Source organism: Eucyclogobius newberryi, unplaced genomic scaffold (genome assembly GCF_026437365.1).
Source record: "Eucyclogobius newberryi isolate DKJ021-1_F unplaced genomic scaffold, fEucNew1.0.hap1 SCAF_10, whole genome shotgun sequence".
NCBI lineage: Eukaryota > Metazoa > Chordata > Actinopteri > Gobiiformes > Gobiidae > Eucyclogobius > Eucyclogobius newberryi.
The window spans coordinates 18,659,529-18,678,451 of record NW_027315724.1 but is presented as its reverse complement, the minus strand read 5'-3'; the positions used below and the strand labels follow the sequence as shown (position 1 = coordinate 18,678,451).

General features: G+C 38.9%; 1 protein-coding gene across 1 annotated transcript in view; it reads right to left on the bottom strand.

Annotated features, from left to right (window-relative positions):
- pik3cb (phosphatidylinositol-4,5-bisphosphate 3-kinase, catalytic subunit beta) overlaps nt 1–18,923 on the bottom strand; it is a 71,136-nt gene that overhangs the window by 13,298 nt on the left and 38,915 nt on the right. The window contains exons 5-15 of the mRNA XM_072461971.1: nt 17,202–17,381; nt 16,143–16,310; nt 11,821–11,910; nt 7,866–8,120; nt 6,699–6,795; nt 5,324–5,454; nt 4,176–4,223; nt 1,824–2,012; nt 1,127–1,248; nt 713–856; nt 531–630 (exon numbers count right to left, since the gene is read on the bottom strand). Of these exons, the coding sequence (XP_072318072.1) occupies nt 531–630; nt 713–856; nt 1,127–1,248; nt 1,824–2,012; nt 4,176–4,223; nt 5,324–5,454; nt 6,699–6,795; nt 7,866–8,120; nt 11,821–11,910; nt 16,143–16,310; nt 17,202–17,381 (1,524 nt within the window). The remainder of the gene's footprint in view (nt 1–530; nt 631–712; nt 857–1,126; nt 1,249–1,823; nt 2,013–4,175; nt 4,224–5,323; nt 5,455–6,698; nt 6,796–7,865; nt 8,121–11,820; nt 11,911–16,142; nt 16,311–17,201; nt 17,382–18,923) is intronic.

Sequence of the window (18,923 nt, the reverse complement as noted above, 5' to 3'; positions counted from 1 at the left end):
TTACATGACCTTTGACTTCTGTTTACATAAATTAATGAATTCACTCATTCATTGAAGTTAAAGTATGACAGGTTCTTACCATTTTATAATGTTGACTTTATTTGGTGTGTTTATACCTGTCGTTCACATAAATTATAGTTTTATACCAATGGAGCAGGTGTTTGAGAAGAACAAAATCTGCCGAAAATAACAGGAAGTGACATCACACCAGGGACACACTTATTCCAGTCAAAGTTTATCCATAATTTACACAAAGAAACAACGTTTTTTACCCTCATAAACATTAATTCAACAAATTAAAGTCAAATAAATGTATTGTATTGTAATTTCGTCAAATTGCTGGGTAATTCCCTTGTGTGATGTCATCAATTATAAAATTTGCTATTCTGTTTTTTTTATTTATTTATTTTTTATATATTTTTTTAATAGCAAAATTCTGAATACATTTATCTTAACTGCATTTTAGTTCAGTGAGTCGTCTGACCTGTAGGGGGCGCTTTAAATGATACGAGACAAGATGAGTTACTAACCTGCTTTTTCAGAACCTCAATATGGGGGATGCTGCCTCGACAATAAGCCTCTAAAATGAGGGAGAACTGCACCGACACGGCCGGCATGTGGATCTCCGACCTGAAAACCACCAGAACGAGGATATAAATATAAATATACAAATATAATAAAACAAGGCGAGATCCACCGAAGGCGCGCTCACCTCAAGTGCCAGAATAAGAAGTGTCCGATCTTGCGGTTCCTCTGGGCGCGCTCCAGCAGGAAGTGGGTGAGCGCGCAGTCGTAGTACGGCTCGTACCGCAGCACCTGCACGAGCTGGAGCAGGTACTGGGACAGCTCCTCGTCGCTATGGAGACAGAGCATGCAAACCTTATAAGGACACGCACAGCTAAAATGACCTTCACGACGCTGTAAATGAGAGTATTTGACCACTCGACATAAATAAGTCAAATATGATAATTTTGAGTAGTAGTAATGATGCTCAGAGGCGTTCATAAGCAGTACACCCGGAAACTGTACCATCATTTTATTTATGTACTTATTTTATTTAGTACAGCAATTTTCCACACATAAATAGTGCTTTTTATATTTTAACACTTATCTCAGGCGACTTTACCTCATGTACCGTAGACAGCCCACAGCGTATTCTCGGACGTACTGGTCAGGATAGTTAAAGTCCAGCAGCTCCAGAGCATCTCGAGGACACAGCTTGGGCCAGATCTGGAGCAGAGCCTGGAGCTGCCAAGAACAAACCGTTTTACAGGCATTATTATTTTGCAACAATATTATTTGTTTAAATAAACACCATTAGAAGTAAAAAAAATAAATAATAATAAAATAAAAACATTATTATATAATATATATTAACATATTGTATTCTTATATTTATTTATTTTTGGCTTAGGAGTGATATAAATGTATTGATTTTTTAATTAATTGATTAAAAAAAATTAGAACATAGATCAAGAAAAACAAAGCAACAACACAACAGAAAGTGAAAAAAAGAAAAAAAAGAAAAGAAAAACAAAAAAAGCCGTCATATATTTATTGTTTTTTTTGCTTGGGACTATTATACATTTATTGATTTTCTTTTGATTTTTTTGTATTAGAACAGAAAAAAATAAAATCATATATGTGCCTTTTTTTTTTTTTTTTAGCTTGCGACCATTTGTTAAAAAAATTAAAAAATAAAATTTAGAACATAGACCAACAAAAACAAGAAAGGAAAAAAACACACAAAAAAAAAACCTCATTCCAGAACTGCCATTCCTTTAAATTACTTTCACAAAAACGTGCAGCGCAAGCGTCCAAACCTGAGCCATGTCCTCGTGCTTGCTCCACTTGACCGACAGCAGCAGTTTGGGCAGCGACTGAGGGAAGTTCTCCCAACAGTCGTGTCGAAGGGTCCAGATCAGGTCCTTCTCGTTCTCGCACAGCTGAGACAGAGGGTCGCGCTCCATGATCTCCTTCAGCTCGATGTGGAACTTCTTACCTCCTCGGCTCTGGGATTACAATTACAATCAGTTATTATAGCGTTAAATCGAGCCAATATTCATCCCACACACTCACAAAAAAATGACATAGCGATTAATAACATAAAAATAACAGTTGCAAAAGTTAAAAGTGCGAAAAGTTATCATGATAATCGTAATCGTCAAGTGGATGATACAGACTCTAAAACACAAACAAAAAGACTCTTTTCAACAAAAAAGTGGCAAAAATGTTAATAGAATAAATAATTTCAGCTTTTTTAATTTGTAAATGTCGGACATATTCTGTGATCAGCATTATAGCATTTATTTAGTCAATAATGTAATTAACACACCAAAATAACCACTAAAATAATAGTTGCAGCGCTAATATTTTTTTTTATCACTCAATATAATACATTCTTGACACGTTGATTATTCCCTGGTCAAATTTGATCAAATCGTTCAATAAACAAAGGAAAACTGACTAAAAACAATAGCTTCGATTATGAAGCAGTGACTGCAAACGGCCACCAGAGGGCGTAATTGCGTTAGACCACAGGCAAAAGGCTCAACAGAGACGATTTCTACACCAAAACTAACTGTATTCTTATTCTACGGTGCATTTAATGATGAGAAACGGGATAAACGGAGCTGATGCCCACCAAACACTTCATTAGTAGCCCGCAAAGAGGTTGCAGTCGCAGCGTAATTACAACAACAACAAAAAATGCTGAGGAAGTTCTCACACTATGAGCAAACTATGACACACACAATGACCTACAACTGAAATCGAAAACGGCGTGTTGTTGCCGAGCGAATCCCAGGTTAATCCGAGGTTTTGGGACGCCCCGCAGACCCGACGGGGCACGCTCGGACCTGCCTCCATGAACACACCCAGAGAGAGGTGAAAGCAACAGTCCTACACCTCGTTAAATCCTCTTGGGAGAAGTAATATTTGTACTGCATTAAAGAAAACCACCACGTTCAGTTTAAAGCCACGACGGCGAATGTAGTAACTGTGATTATTCGACTATAACAAACAAATGAGGCCACATTTTTGATCGTAATCGTCAAAAAAATGATTAAAATGTATATGTTGTTCGTAAATATCAACTAAAATCACAGTATTTCCAACTTTATTTATTGATAATGTATTTACAACGTCTCAATGCACAAAATAAATAACTGTTTGACTAGTCGACTGCTAAAATAATCGACCTTAATTGGATTTCCAGGCGTTAACCAATTTTACATGTTTCCACTACGATAGAGGATTTTCTACAGCTTTACCTTTTACTCATGTAATTTATAATTTTTATTCTATTTATGTTTGTCACTGTGGGCGGCGCTCGCACGAAGGGAGTGGGCGTAACTGCCAGTCGGTATTAAAGGTGTAGGAGGCTTTCGCAACAGTATTAGTGGCGGTGGTTATTGACGCCGTAGTCCTACGTAAAGGAAATTTGTGCAAAAAACATAAATAAAAAGAAAGATAAAACACAGTAAAACACAGATATCGAGCTGTGGTCACTGCCATATAGCCTCATGGCTAACGCTAACGCTAACGCTAACCCTAACCCTAACCTTAACCTTAACCTTAACCTTAACCCTAACAGGCGAGGTCAAATAGCGCAGCAGTTTCAGGAGCCGCAGCACAAAATTACATGGCAGTTTCGGCTCTGTAGACACTCCCATTATTTATACGTACAACAGGTATAAATACACCAAGTAAAGTCAACAATGGAAAATCGTAAAAACCTGTCATACGTCACTTTAAATTGTACATTTAGAGGTTTTAAATGCATTTCTGACCAAATATGGCGTCTGACCGATCCTAGACACGTGTACCAAACAGTTTATTCTATTTTACTACTTTGTTTTAAAACATCGCCTCTACATTCGTTAAAAAAGGTCAGTATATACGTTTTATAGTCGTCTGTATAGTCCAAATAACGATTACGACGCACAAAATACAACAAAAACAAAGCACATAACGCACATAAAGTGAAAATAGATAAACGTAAATGTAAACTTTCTTGTAATAACTTAACTACAACTGTAAATACTTTAGTTTAGGAATGAAATCATCTGAAAATCTTCTTTATAACCAGAAAAACGACTAATTAAAGACTCATTATACGCTGTTATTCCCGTAAACGTGCATGTTTAATTGTAATTGTAATTCACACGACTCACCATCGGGGCGCAGTCATCGCGTGCGATTTCTGCCGCTTTCTCCAGAATCTGAAATAACAGATAAATAAAACACAGAAACGTCAGTCGAGCGCCACGTGACACAGAACAGCCTCGACATAAGAGCCCATTAAGCTGAGTGCGTTTCCATCCTCTTCCACTCCAACGGCCGCTCGTCGTAATCACCCGCTCCCATCACGACGAGCGGCCGCCTTCTCAATCCGCTCAGTCGCTCCCGATCGACGGTAACGATTACGGACAGAAATCATGCACGCACAAACCGTCAGTAAGTGTTAAAATGGGCGTTTTGTCAGAAAAGTTGATTGAAAACGTGAATATCGTTTACATCTTGGGCGACGTATCGAAATTGTGTATAATGTTTTTGCAAATGTGAATATCGAGTGTAATATTTTTATAGTGAAAAATGCTGCAAAAATGGCTGACTCAACATAAAAAGTCATGTGAACTTTCAAATTAAGGTGTGAAGTGATGTCTCTACAATTTTGACAGACATTTCACATTTTTATGACTGACATGTCAATTTTTTCTGAGACTTCACAGTTTTGTGCTAATTAATCCTCAGCGAATACGTTTAACGACATGTTTTAACATGCTTCTGTTAATTATAAAAAATGTATTCAGTAATAGTCATTTTAGTGATCAAAAATACCTCTGAAAACATGAATTCTGACTCCGACACGGCAACAGGGACGCCATGGTTATCAGGTTTTAATCCATGATTGGGATAATTTTGGTCACAATATAATTGAAAGAACCAAAAAATGACAATCGGGACAATTTTAGAACAAAATGAAGTATATTTTAAGTTAAATTTATCGTCCAATAAATAGACCTAAATATAAATAACCTTTTTATCGGACTGTTCTTGTCAAATTTAACTTGATTTTGTCTTTCAGAAAGTTCAATTTCAACAGTGACATGTCAGACCACAAGAATGAAAGAAAATGTAATATTTCCTGTCACAATAATCGTAAATAATCATTAAATCGTGATGTTTTTCCTCACAATAATAGCGACACAAAAATCTGATATTGTGACATCTCCATGGAGACGAGAGGGGGCGTTACACCGTCTAGCAGAAATGTTACGTAGTGGAACTTTTAACTAAACAAAGAGAACTGTCCCGTTACCTTGTCAAACGGGGGAAAGACGACGGGGTGAGGCAGGTATTCGGGGAAGTTGATGTGCAGCGCGGTGGCGTTCTCCGTGTACGGGTTCGTCTGGACCGTTCCGATCGGGTTCAGCATCTCTTCAAGTTCATCTGTTCGGAGACACGCAAACGGCAGCGGTTTAAGCGACGTATGGAATTTCCACAGAGTTTGACACACACACACAAAAAAAAAAAAGTAAAAATATAAGGGAGTAGCATCAGAAAAAAATAAATGAAAAAAGAGGAAATAGAGCATATCAAGTTCTGAATAATTGTCCCTTTTTGTCTAATGTTTTTTATTTTTTTGTTTGTCTATTTTTAAGTTGAGTCCTGACATTATTTTTTCCATCGTGTGCAAGTCGGTTATGATATATGATATTCTCCTTGTCCTTAATTACTCACTCACAAACTTAATACAAAACCCATTTTAAACATCAAAACAGTGAATGTGTCAAATGTATTGCACAAAAAAGTTCTCTAAACAAGCAACAAAAGTGTAGCGCTGTCAGAGTAATTTAGTAAAATATGCAAAAAATTCTACTAGTATCACAATGTCAATATTTTTGCATATTTTATTTGGTAAAACAAAATAAAAGTGTAATTATTCATGAGATAGTTCAGTTGAGATGGATCAGTTGAAGGGACTTAAAGTGCCCCCTATGGGTCGGACCACTCATTGAACTAAAATGCAGTTAATATATCTAACATTTTGCTAAAAATTATAAAAAAATTACAGCATAGCACATTTTTTAGATATATACTTTCACTTCCCGTTTGTAATTGATGACATCACACTAGGAAATTACCAAGCAACCACTCAGAAAAAACTTGAATCCCACTATTTGTTTTATTTGATAAATACAATTATTTGAGAGCAACTTTATTTTGTTGAATTAATGTTTAAAGAGTTAAAAAAGTGTTTTCTTTGTGTAAATTCTGCATAAACATTGACTGGAATGAGGGTCTCTGGTGTGATGTCACTTCCTGTCATTTTCTACAGATTTTTCAATGTTTTCTCCACCTGCTCGATTGGTGTAAAACTATCATTTATATGTACAACACCAAATAAAGTCAATATTAGACAATAACAAAAACATGTCAAATGCACTTTAAGCCCATTTTATGACGTTTTTGGAGCAAACCCCAAGCAAAAAAAAAAAAAAAGACGTTTAAAATGTGTGGCCTTTCTGTTTGGTCATTTCAATGTCCCTGCCCTCGATAAAAAATAACAATGCCATCAAATTGTTGCCCTTGAACACAGCCACTTTGCAAAGCCAGACAATACAACGAAGATAAAAAACATAAATAATGACATTTCAAACCGGGGGGAAAAACATTGCGTAGAGTTTGTTTACCAGGAAAAGAAGACCAGCAGTGCAGAATGATGTCTCCGGTCTTCAAGTGGCCCTTGTAGTCGAACACCATCGTATTGACCCAGGCGATAGGATAGAGCTGGACCAATCAAAGCACAGATTAGGGGAAAAGACTAATCGATCAGAAAATACAGCATTATTACATGACATCAAGAGTTAGAGTGGGATGTTTTGGGCATTAAAATGCCTCTGACCGGTCGGACGACTCATTGAACTAAAATGGAGTTAAGACGAATATATTTCACATTTTGCTAAAAAAATATATATAAAAAACGTGTCCCAGAATAGTTCATTTTGTAGGTGTATAGTTGTACTTCCTGTTTGTAATTGATGACATCACACACTGGGCCAAAACGTATCTATTGTTTTTTTTTATTTAACAAAAATATATGAGAGCAAACTTTATTTTGTAGAATTATTGTTCAGAGGTCCAAAAAAAGTTGTTTCTTTGTATAAATTATACAAATAAATTATGCATAAACTTAAAACTGTCCTTTTATTTGTCAAATAAAAAATTGTGACATTAGATGAGTTTTTGCCCAGCGTTTGTTGGGTAATTTCCTAGTGTGATGTCATCAATTACAAACAGGAAGTGAAATTATACACTTAAAAATGTTTATACATTTTCTGCAAAATTCTTAATATATTTATCTTAAAGGAATAATAGAGAATTTTTCACAGATTTGAGAACAAGCGACTGTTAGTCCCTTTTTAAAAATGTGCATGCGCACACTCACCCCTCCACCCTCCAGCCTCGCTACACGTGCGTTTGTTTATTAGCGCAACGGATCACATCGCATCTCTCATCTCCGCAGATTTCCGTCTCTTCTGAGCTCGAACACAGTCTTTCTCTGTCGTCATTTTGTACTGTACACTGAAGGAACTCGCTAAACACACACCAGCATATCAACTATGCATGCGCAGCCAGGGAAACGTGCTGCTATCCTGGGAACGAGGCTGCAGGTGTGCAGTAGCACGCAGGGAATGATTGACATGTGGGAGAACTACTCGACTGTCCACGCGACGAGGAATGAGACTCTGATTGCGCGCCAAAAATCGTCTATTATTCCTTTGACTCCATTTTAGTTCAATTAGTGGTCAGGCCTGTAGGGGGCTCTTTAAGTCGTCGTAAACGGACACGGGACGTACCACTTTGCCGGACTTGCGAATGGTCTGGTACTTGTTGATGTGGGTGTTCTTGGTGGACTTCTGCTTCTTGACCTTGTCCATGACGGCGTAGATGGCGATGGCGAGGCGGGTCATCCGGGGCAGGTCGCACACGGAGATGTCGAACTCCAAAGTGCTGTCCTTCCAGGCGTGATCGGAGCGGCCGCTGCTCTCGCTGCTCACGGCCGGTTTGCATAGCAGCTCCGCCCCATGGAAGAGCCCCGCCCGAACCTGCACCTGAGGAAGGCGGCGAAGGGGGCGTGGTTAACGGCCTCACAAAACTCATGTTTTAATAATAAAGAGAAATCAGATAACTTTTTATTATATCTTCATTAGGGCAACACAATGAGAAAATAACTATGTTTATCATATTTATATGTAGTGAGTATATTGCAAGTTAATTAATATATTTTTTTATTTACAAGTCAAATTGTGTCATAATAAAAATCTGTTGGGAACAAAACCAAGACTAAACTATAACTAAAGACTTTTAACTTTAAAAATGACTAACTACTAACTTTTAAAATGATATATCAAAAATTCCTTCCTTGCAAAACAGAACCTTTAGAACATAAAAGTTGCCCTGGCAGATACTGGGTAGCCCTACTTTTATTAACTAAGTAGTATCAGGAAAACTACACTTTAGTACATGTTAAGAGGCACCTAATGTATTGTGCAAATGGTACAATTAATATATATATTAAAAATCACATATTTCGACAAACGGAATATTACAAAATTTGGTGGATATTTAAAACGTTTATGTTCATTGTGGAGATGCAGAAAATCCACTTCATGTAAAAAATGACCAAACATCAGTTCCCAGACTTTTGTGCACGTGGCAGTGGCACTGATACACGTTTATAAAAACACTTGAGAATGTAATACCATACATAACATACATAACATTAAATACATAACATACCATACATAACATACCATACCATACATAACATACCATACCATACCATACCCATCATACACACCATACACACCATACACACCATACATAACATACACACCATACACAACATACACATCATACACAACATACACATCATACACAACATACACACCATACACATCATACACAACATACACAACATACACATCATACACATCATACACACCATACACACCATACATAACATACATAACATACACACCATACACACCATACACAACATACACAACATACACAACATACACAACATACACAACATACACAACATACACAACATACACAACATACACAACATACACATCATACACATCATACACATCATACACATCATACACATCATACACATCATACACATCATACATAACATACACATCATACACATCATACACACCATACATAACATACACATCATACACATCATACACATCATACATAACATACACACCATACACAACATACATACCATACATAACATACATACCATACATACCATACATACCATACATACATAACATAACATACCATAACATACCATACATAACATACATAACATACATACCATACACACCATAACATACATAACATACACATCATACACACCATAACATACATAACATAACATAACATACCATACATACCATACATCTACGAGACGCTCTATCTGAGCAGATAGTCACACTGGACAATGTTAGTGTAGCCTCCAGTTCTACTGTAAGAAACCTTGGAGTCTTATTTGACCAGGAGCTCTCATTTAAAGCTCATATAAATCAAGCTTGTAAAACAGCCTATTTCCATTTGCGCAACATAGCCAAAATCAGAAGAATCCTGCCTAAAAGTGATGCCGAAAAACTTATCCATGCATTTGTAACGACTAGATTAGACTACTGTAACTCCCTGCTCGCAGCATGTCCTAAAAGCTCCATAAAAAGCTTTCAACTGGTTCAAAATGCAGCAGCAGGATAACTGACAGAAACTAAAAGAAGAGAGCACATTACGCCGGTGCTGAAGTCGCTTCACTGGCTCCCTGTCGAGTTTAGAATCAAATTCAAAATTCTACTCTTGACCTACAAAGCCATAAATGACATGGCCCCATCCTACCTCAAAGATGCTATAGAACCATATCATCCAAACAGAGCTCTTCGCTCTCAGAATGCCGGCCTTCTGGTGGTGTCAAGAGTCTCTAAAAGTACTGTAGGAGGTAGAGCGTTTAGCTACCAAGCTCCTGTGTTATGGAATCAGCTCCCGACCCATGTTAAATATGCTGACACAGTCTCTTCATTTAAGTCCAGGCTTAAAACGTTCCTCTTCGAAATCGCTTATGGTCAGAGTAGTTAGGAACAAAAACATAAACCCACAGCTTTAGCTATGCTGCCCTAGGAGTAATTATGCTGGGGGAAGTATGACAGCTTGAGCACTATCCTCTTCTTCTGACTACTTATGCTATCAAACAATATTTATTTTTTGATTCCACTTGCAAACTGTTCACCGCCTTCTTTTTCTTTCTTTCACTCCTGAGGACCTGTGGACCCAGATGCCCCTCCCCTGGTGAAGTGGTCCCTGCCCTGTGTGGACGGTCCCTCATCTGCCTGAGGAGTGGGTCCAGCTCGCCTCCGACGGTCCCTCATCTGCCTGAGGAGTGGGTCCAGCTCGCCTCCGACGGTCCCTCATCTGCCTGAAGAGTGGGTCCAGCTCGCCTCCGACGGTCCCTCATCTGCCTGAAGAGTGGGTCCAGCTCGACTCCGACGGTCCCTCATCTGCCTGAAGAGTGGGTCCAGTTCGCCTCAGTTGGTCCCTCATCTGCCTGAAGAGTGGGTCCAGTTCGCCTCAGACGGTCCCTCATCTGCCTGAAGAGTGGGTCCAGTTCGCCTCAGTCGGTCCCTCATCTGCCTGAAGAGTGGGTCCAGTTCGCCTCAGTCGGTCCCTCATCTGCCTGAAGAGTGGGTCCAGTTCGCCTCAGTTGGTCCCTCATCTGCCTGAAGAGTGGGTCCAGTTCGCCTCAGTCGGTCCCTCATCTGCCTGAAGAGTGGGTCCAGTTCGCCTCAGTCGGTCCCTCATCTGCCTGAAGAGTGGGTCCAGTTCGCCTCAGTCGGTCCCTCATCTGCCTGAAGAGTGGGTCCAGCTCCAGTCTCCCTCGTGTCCGTCTGTGAGAGTCGGATCTCTCCTTCACTGGAACTCCTCCAGGTTTCTACGCTTTTTTCCCAAAGAGGTTTTTTTTGGAGTTTTTCCTGGCCGAGAAGGAGAGTCTAAGGACAGAGGACCCTGGGACATCGTCCCTCGCCACCACAGACATTGTCTGACTCCCTCGCCACCACAGACATTGTCTGACTTCATCGCCACCACAGACATTGTTGATTCATTTCTCCCTGTGGCCCTCAGAGGCAACTGTTGTTGTGATTTTGGGCCTTACAAAAATAAATTGATTTGATTTGATTTGATAACATACATACCATACATAACATACCATACATAACATACCATACATAACATACCATAACATACCATAACATACCATACACACCATAACATACACACCATACATACCATAACATACCATAACATACATAACATACATAACATACCATACATTACATAACATACATAACATACATACCATACACAACATAACATACACATCATACACATCATACACACCATAACATACATACCATACATAACATACCATAACATAACATACATAACATACATAACATACATAACATACATACCATACATAACATACATACCATAACATACATAACACACCATAACATACATAACATACCATAACATACATAACATACCATAACATACCTTAACATAACATACATACCATACATACATAACATACCATAACAAACATACATAACATACCATACATACCATACATATATAACATACCATAACATACATACCATACACACCATACATACCATACATACCATACATAACATACTCTATATGTAATGGTTTTACCTTGGCGGTCTCCTCTGCGTTCACTTTACTCGCGTTCACCAGAACAATCTTAAAGGGGGTTGAAACCTCCCACACACCGGTCTGCATGTGCTGAAAGGGAAAGTGACAAAAAGGCTCATTACAGGTCAGATCTGCGGGAAGGCGACAGTGCTCACAGTGAGAACACATATTTTTCAAAGTTATTTTTTGGAGCAATAAAAACACCTAACGCTTATTTTAGGAGTCAACTAATCAAACAAATGATTCTATTGTACACCGAACATGAATCAACCCAATAAAGTTTGAAATACGGTCACTGCTGAAGGCTTCTACGCAGAGAATATTTACAAATGAAGAGTAAGTGAAGAAAATCAGCAATAGTTCTGTCTTTTTCTTGACATTTTGATTTAATTCCAGAGTTTTTGTTATGAATATGTATATTTTAATGCAGAAAATGGCACTACAATCAATGATAAAATGTCGCTTATCGATACGTAACTCTCAAAACCTCACATTTGACTCGTTTTTAAATGCATAACGCAGCCGACAGAAGACAAAAAGACCAAACTGTTGAACGTTTCAAGCACAAACACGAGGTCGACCGGGTCATTGTGGCGTCACGCTGGGGATCAGAGCGTGTCAGCGGGGCAAACGGGAGTCACGTGACCGCAGGCGAGCCAATCGGAGCCTGTTACAGAGTCCTGACTTCCTGTTTTCGTGCCTCTTCTCTTGCGGTGTGTGGTTATCAGTGGAAATGCTTGTGTCGGAGCGTTTCACCTCCTCTAGACCTCTCTTTGTGCCTCATTATAGCAGGTATTTACTACATTGTATTGGAAGTCTCTCATGTTTACAAGTCATTAACTTTAACATGCATCCATGTCCGACAACAATTTAATATCCAGCCTTTCTTAAAGTAAATTACTTTACTTCAGAATAGTAATCTAGATTTGATTAGTTTTTAGCACATTTAATTGCTTATGACGTAAAATATTGAACAGATAAAGACATTTTAGACTGGATCGTTTTGCTTGAAGGAAGGGAAAAAATGCCAATAGGTGGCACTGGGCGATATGACAAAATAATTAGCATATAGATTTGGTTTTATCTTCCAGTAGAGGTCGGATTTATAAGCCTCAAACTGATCAGAATAGAAATGATTGAATCACGATTAAAATGTGATAATTGTACGGCCTCAGCAATAGATTAAGCAAAAAAAAAAGTGATGTATTGAGTAAAATAATCTAGTTCTAGTAATATATCCTGATTGCAATTACTTTAATATCCAAGACCAGTGCAGGGGCATGAAATCGACAGTTGATGCCAGTGATACATGCGTTTTCTCTGGGTCTTCTGTAGGTTTAATAGTTTCTAGTCTGCTTTTCATGAAAAAGATTCAGTTGTTTAAATCTGGACAGTTTTAGAAAAACAAGACTTTGACTTTCATCCAAGAGTCATTCTCAATCTGTGGATCGAGTCTGAGAACTCAGGTATTTATCATACTCTGAGTAAGCCCTGCCCACTGGGCGGAGCCTCCAGATAAAAGCTTGTACTGTTTATCCATTTGTGTGCATAAAAACAACAAAACAAGTGAACTAGCCTTTTAGTTCGAACATAATCAACACAGAGTTTGATCATTGACATTTATCAAAAATAGTCAATTTTTCCCCCTTCAAAGTCTCAACTCCAAACCACATGTTTTTACTGACAGAGGAGTGGCTGTGGACCGCTCCATTAAAAAGAAGATGCAGAGTTAAAAATGATTGAATCTCGATTAAAAGTGATTTGTATGATTTATATCCCGGTCACAACAATAGGTCTCTATAATTTTACTGTCCTAAACCCCTGCACTGGGGGCCGGCTCTGCAGCGGCCAATAAGAGCCACAAGCAATTCGACTCTTTAACGAAGGCCAGTTAAACATTTGACCAGGAAACACGCAGAGGAGTTATGTCATTGTTGTTACTTTTAATGGCAGCCAAACTGAAAAGGTGCATTTCCCGCTACCTAGTTGTACATCTTCAAAGTATGTGTTTTGCACTATACCATAAAAACTAATAATATATAATTATAATTATTAATATTATTATAATTTTTAAATTTATTATTATTATTATTATTATTATTATTATAAATAATAATAATTTCAAAACAATAATAGGAATAATATTATTTTATTACTATTACAATGTTATTATTTTTATATTTTGTTTGTGTTTCAAGTCGAGTGGCATTTCTCATTTTTACTGACATATAGTTTAGTACAATAGAAAAGAAAAATACATTGAAATCAGTCAGAAATATACTAAAATAAATCCATTGATCTAGTGACAGTAATAATGCAAAGGGGTCAGACGGTTGTATTTGTAAGTGGCCGGTACTGCGCGGCAGACTCTCGCTCTACATCATAAAAGCGAGGCACAGGAGGCACATGTTTGCTTGCACACCTGCCGGGCTCGGTGCAGGTGGCGGCGTAAGAGAAAGGGTTCATTGTTGTAACCGCGTTATGTGACTACGCAAGACGCCATCTCTGTTGCATCTGCAGGAAATTATGCAAGCCTGCTGTAGTATTCTGTTCCCATTTGGCTTAAGCAATCACCATGTTCAACAACAGATCTCAGATAAGGTTTAAGATGAAGAACAAGACTTCATTTTACTTTACGACACTAAATCTTGGTCTGAAGTGGGTCAAATCTAGAAAAAAACGAGCTGAGACGATTTGAGTTTCAACAAACAAATCTAAAGTGAGACGGACCGAGAACTAAATTAAGCACATTTTTAAAAACTAATGTTCATGCACTTCCTATGTATGTATTTATGTATTTATTTATTTATTTGTCTATGGGAGTTTTTATTTATTTATAGGAGATCTTCTACTGAAAGTGTTTTTCAGACTTCTTATAAGTGATCTGTTCTTCTGTATCTACCTCTGTATCTTCCTGCGTTGCACCAATGAAATTTCCCCATGTGGGACAATAAAGGAATATCTTATCTTATCTTATCTAATAAAATGTAATTATGCCACCCGGAGAACCAGTGCACCGTCAATAACATATTTGACACAGTTTGATTTACCATTCATAAAAGTCTTGATTTTATCTTGGGTTGTAGCATTTTTGTTCCTGTAAGTCAAGCGCAGTGATAACTAAACAAAACTGGGTGTTATTTGCCTCTAAACACACTCATTTAGTCGTAACCACGCATGATTTTCTACCAGTAAGGCGTTCCCGTGTTAGCACTCCACCTACTGGTGACAGACGGAATTACCACAGGGAAATAAACCATAGCTGGCGTGTTCCCCCGACACGCTTGCCTGACCAGCCGCGCTTTGAAAATACTTTAAGACGTTTCGGTCTGGGATTATATCCGAAGGGTGTGATCGACAGGCGGATTTAACCAATCAGAGAAGCGTGTGGTCTGTTCTTGTCTAACAAACATGGCAGCCAAGCGATGCACTAAACACTAAATCTGAGGTGAATTAAGTTACATATTTTGTGCTGAATCTTCCGCATTTGAGAGACTTAGTCACTGGGATAGGCTCCAGTCACCCGCGACCCCGAAGGGGAACAAGCGGTAGAAAATGGATGGATGGATGGAGTCACCATTTTTTTGTTTTGACGCCCCTATGGGCTCATTACAGACCATTCTGCATTTTAACAGAATGTAGGAGGGTTAGGCAGGTCAGGCAATAGACAAGCTAATATAAGCACGTAGTAGTAATGAGCACAGTTAGACATGAGTAATGGTCTCAATGTCACAACCTCTTAAAGTGCCCCCTACAGGTCGGACTGCTCATTGAACTAAAATGCAGTTAAGATGAATATATTTTTAATTTAGCTAAAAATCATAAATATGTTATCACAGAATAGCACATTTTTTATGTTTAGAATTTCACTTCCTGTTTGTAATTAATGACATCACGCTAGAGAAATTACCCAGCAAAAACTCATCTAATGTCACAATAATTGTAATTTAACAAATAAAAATATATGAAAGAGACTTAATTTTATTAATGTTTTGATTTGTATTTGGGGGTTAAAAAGGTTGTTTCTTTGTGTGAATTCTGCATACATTTTGACTGGAATGAGTGTTTTCAAAGTTTTTGCCACAAATACCTACTCGATTAGTGTAAAACTATAATGTACAACAGTCATAAATACAACAAAAATAGTCAAAATTACAACGTTGTAAAAACCTGTCACACGTCACTTTAAACAAGATCAACTAAATTATAGTGAATGAGGCTAAAATACAACTCGAGGGAAGTCTTTGATGAGGGAACATAGTTGTAACGTGGTTCAAAGCTCTGTCCCACGTGACAGTCCTCAGTGAAGTGCCCGTCCTTACCGTGGGGGGGCGTCTCTTGGGAGGCAGGGGCAGGGGTAAGGCGCAGGACTTGCGGCTGACCACGGCGCCGATGGCACAGATTTCTTTGTCGAACATTTCCTCGATGGTGCTGCTGTGGACCAGGGTGAGGTGAGGGGACTCTTTGGACTGGAGACACGTTCGGACGTACTGCACAAAACACGGGACATCCAGAGCGTAAAAAACAACAGAGAAAAGAAGTGGCTCAGCTACGTTTTTAGTTTGTAGTTATGCCTTTACTAGGGTTTTATAGTAGTACCGGTAATACATTTTTATAAGGGGCATCACTGTTCGTTTTTAATTGTGCTATATACATAAACCTGGCAAATAGCTTTTATAGCAACTGAGGAACATTTGTAATTTCTTTAAGCAAAATGATCAAGTATAAGTTTATAACAAGAGTGTAATGCGTAACATTAATTTTTTAATGTTAGATTTACTTTTAATCGGGAACAGGCATCACTAAAACAAGCATTCCTATTATTGTTATTTATTCATTATTTTACAATTGTTTTATTATTATTATTATTAGTATCATCATCATTATTATTATTGTATTTTTTTAATGAATATGATTATGTTATTATTTTTTATATTGCGTGGGTATTTCTTCAAAGGCACAGATCTCTTTGTGGAACATTTCTTCGATGGCGCTGCTGTGGACCATAAACATAAACCTCAACAACATTAAATTGAGTGAATAAATGCATTTTTCTCTCTACTTCATCTCAATCTGATCCGGGGTTTTTGCCAGACGACAGATTGTCCCAAGAAGCCACAAACTGCGGCGAGAATGATCTAAAACGATCTGAGTGAAAATGTGCACTGGCCGGGCTCCAACTACTGCTGAGCCGGTCACCATCAAACAACATGTTAGAAACGTTTAAAGACTTTATTAGAGCGGGCGGTGCGAAATGATGGCGAGAGCGGGGGCAGACAGTCAGCAAACCGCCTGAGCCGTGAATCAAACTCACGGAGTTTCCAGCTGGAGCCGAGGAGTACATAAATACCACATAGGACCTGCAGGGCGGCGCCACTGACCTTGTACTGGATTAAGGGGAGGTCCACGCAGAGGAACTCCAGACAGTGGCTGATCCTCAGGAAGTACTGCCCCCAGGTGGCCTCCTCCTCTGGGCCGTGAGTGGTCAGCCACTTCCTCACGGCCATCTCCATCAGCTCGGAGGGCGTGCAGGTCGACGGCACCTTCAAACTGGCCGAATCCTGGACACGGACGGAGACGGGACGTTATCGAGGGCGTCAAATACTTACTCGAGTATGATTCTTGTGCCGAAATTGAATCCATCTGTACTGTATCTATATTTTGAATGTTTTATTGACATTTTAGCAAGATATTCTGCACTACTGTGTGCTTTTTGATTGTACAGTATAGATAAATGATAATAATTTCACAGCGTGCTCATTCTTTAACACAACAAAAGTGAATAATTGGGAAAACTATTATATTATATATTATTATTTTAAGGGATAATCGTGATTATTCAGGCCACAATATAATAACCGTGACATTTTTAGAGACAAACAAAGTATTTTTTGTTCAATTTATAGCCCAAAAAATAGCCCTGAATGTAAAGAACTTGTTTTTTTTGTTGTCACATTTAACTTTATTTTGTCTTTCAGAAAGTTCCCGGTCACAAACTTCAGGAACAGTCACATAATTGTGAATAATCGTCAAATCGTGATGTTTTTTTCTCACAATAATTGTGACACTAAAATGTGACGAAACTACCAAAAATGAGACACAGAACAGAATTGTATTAACATTTAACAGTCGTTAGAAGTACACTGCTTAAAGCTTCTGATATGAAAACTACAATATAGATCAGGAAGTTTCTCTTTTCACCCCTTTTTTCCCTTTGTAATTAGAGTTAAACAAACGCCTCCTGCAAACAAAGCTAAGTGTGGGCAATGTCGACAAAGATAATCAAAAATCAATAATCAATGTGCCAAAATGTGTCTTCAAACGCATCAGTCGAGGTTCAAGAATCAGACGAATGTGATTCTAAGACAACCCGCGCGGTGTTTACCCATCGCTGTGCATAACGGGCACGTTTGATTTCTTATGTGACGGTCGCTTGGCAGGGCCTACTTCCTGTCCGTGTCACGCCGGAGTTCACCGGCCCAGATGGACTTATCACGGGGCCAGTATTTTTACCATGTTGATCAGAGCAGATACACAGAGTCTGCAGGGGCCCGGCCAGCTGCTGCGTTATTATGAAAGGACTTTATTTTAGATAAGACGGGCGGATGGAGGGAGACGGGACGGCATGTAGGGAGGTAGAGAGAGAGGGGGGAGAGAGGGGGAGAGAAAGAACGAGGAAGACAAGAGAGAGAGAGAGGTGGGAGACAGGTCAGTGTTTAGAGAGGTAGAGAGAGAGGGGGGAGGGAGAAGAGGAAAGAAAGAACGAGGAAGACAGAGAGAGAGGTGGGAGACAGGTCAGTGTTTAGAGAGGTAGAGAGAGAGGGGGGAGGGAGAAGAGGAAAGAAAGAACGAGGAAGACAGAGAGAGAGGTGGGAGACAGGTCAGTGTTTAGAGAGGTAGGGAGAGGTAGAGATAGAGAGGTGGGAGACAGGTCAGTGTTTAGAGAGGTAGGGAGAGGTAGAGATAGAGAGGTGGGAGACAGGTCAGTGTTTAGAGAGGTAGAGAGAGGTAGAGATAGAGAGGTGGGAGACAGGTCAGTGTTTAGAGAGGTAGGGAGAGGTAGAGATAGAGAGGTGGGAGACAGGTCAGTGTTTAGAGAGGTA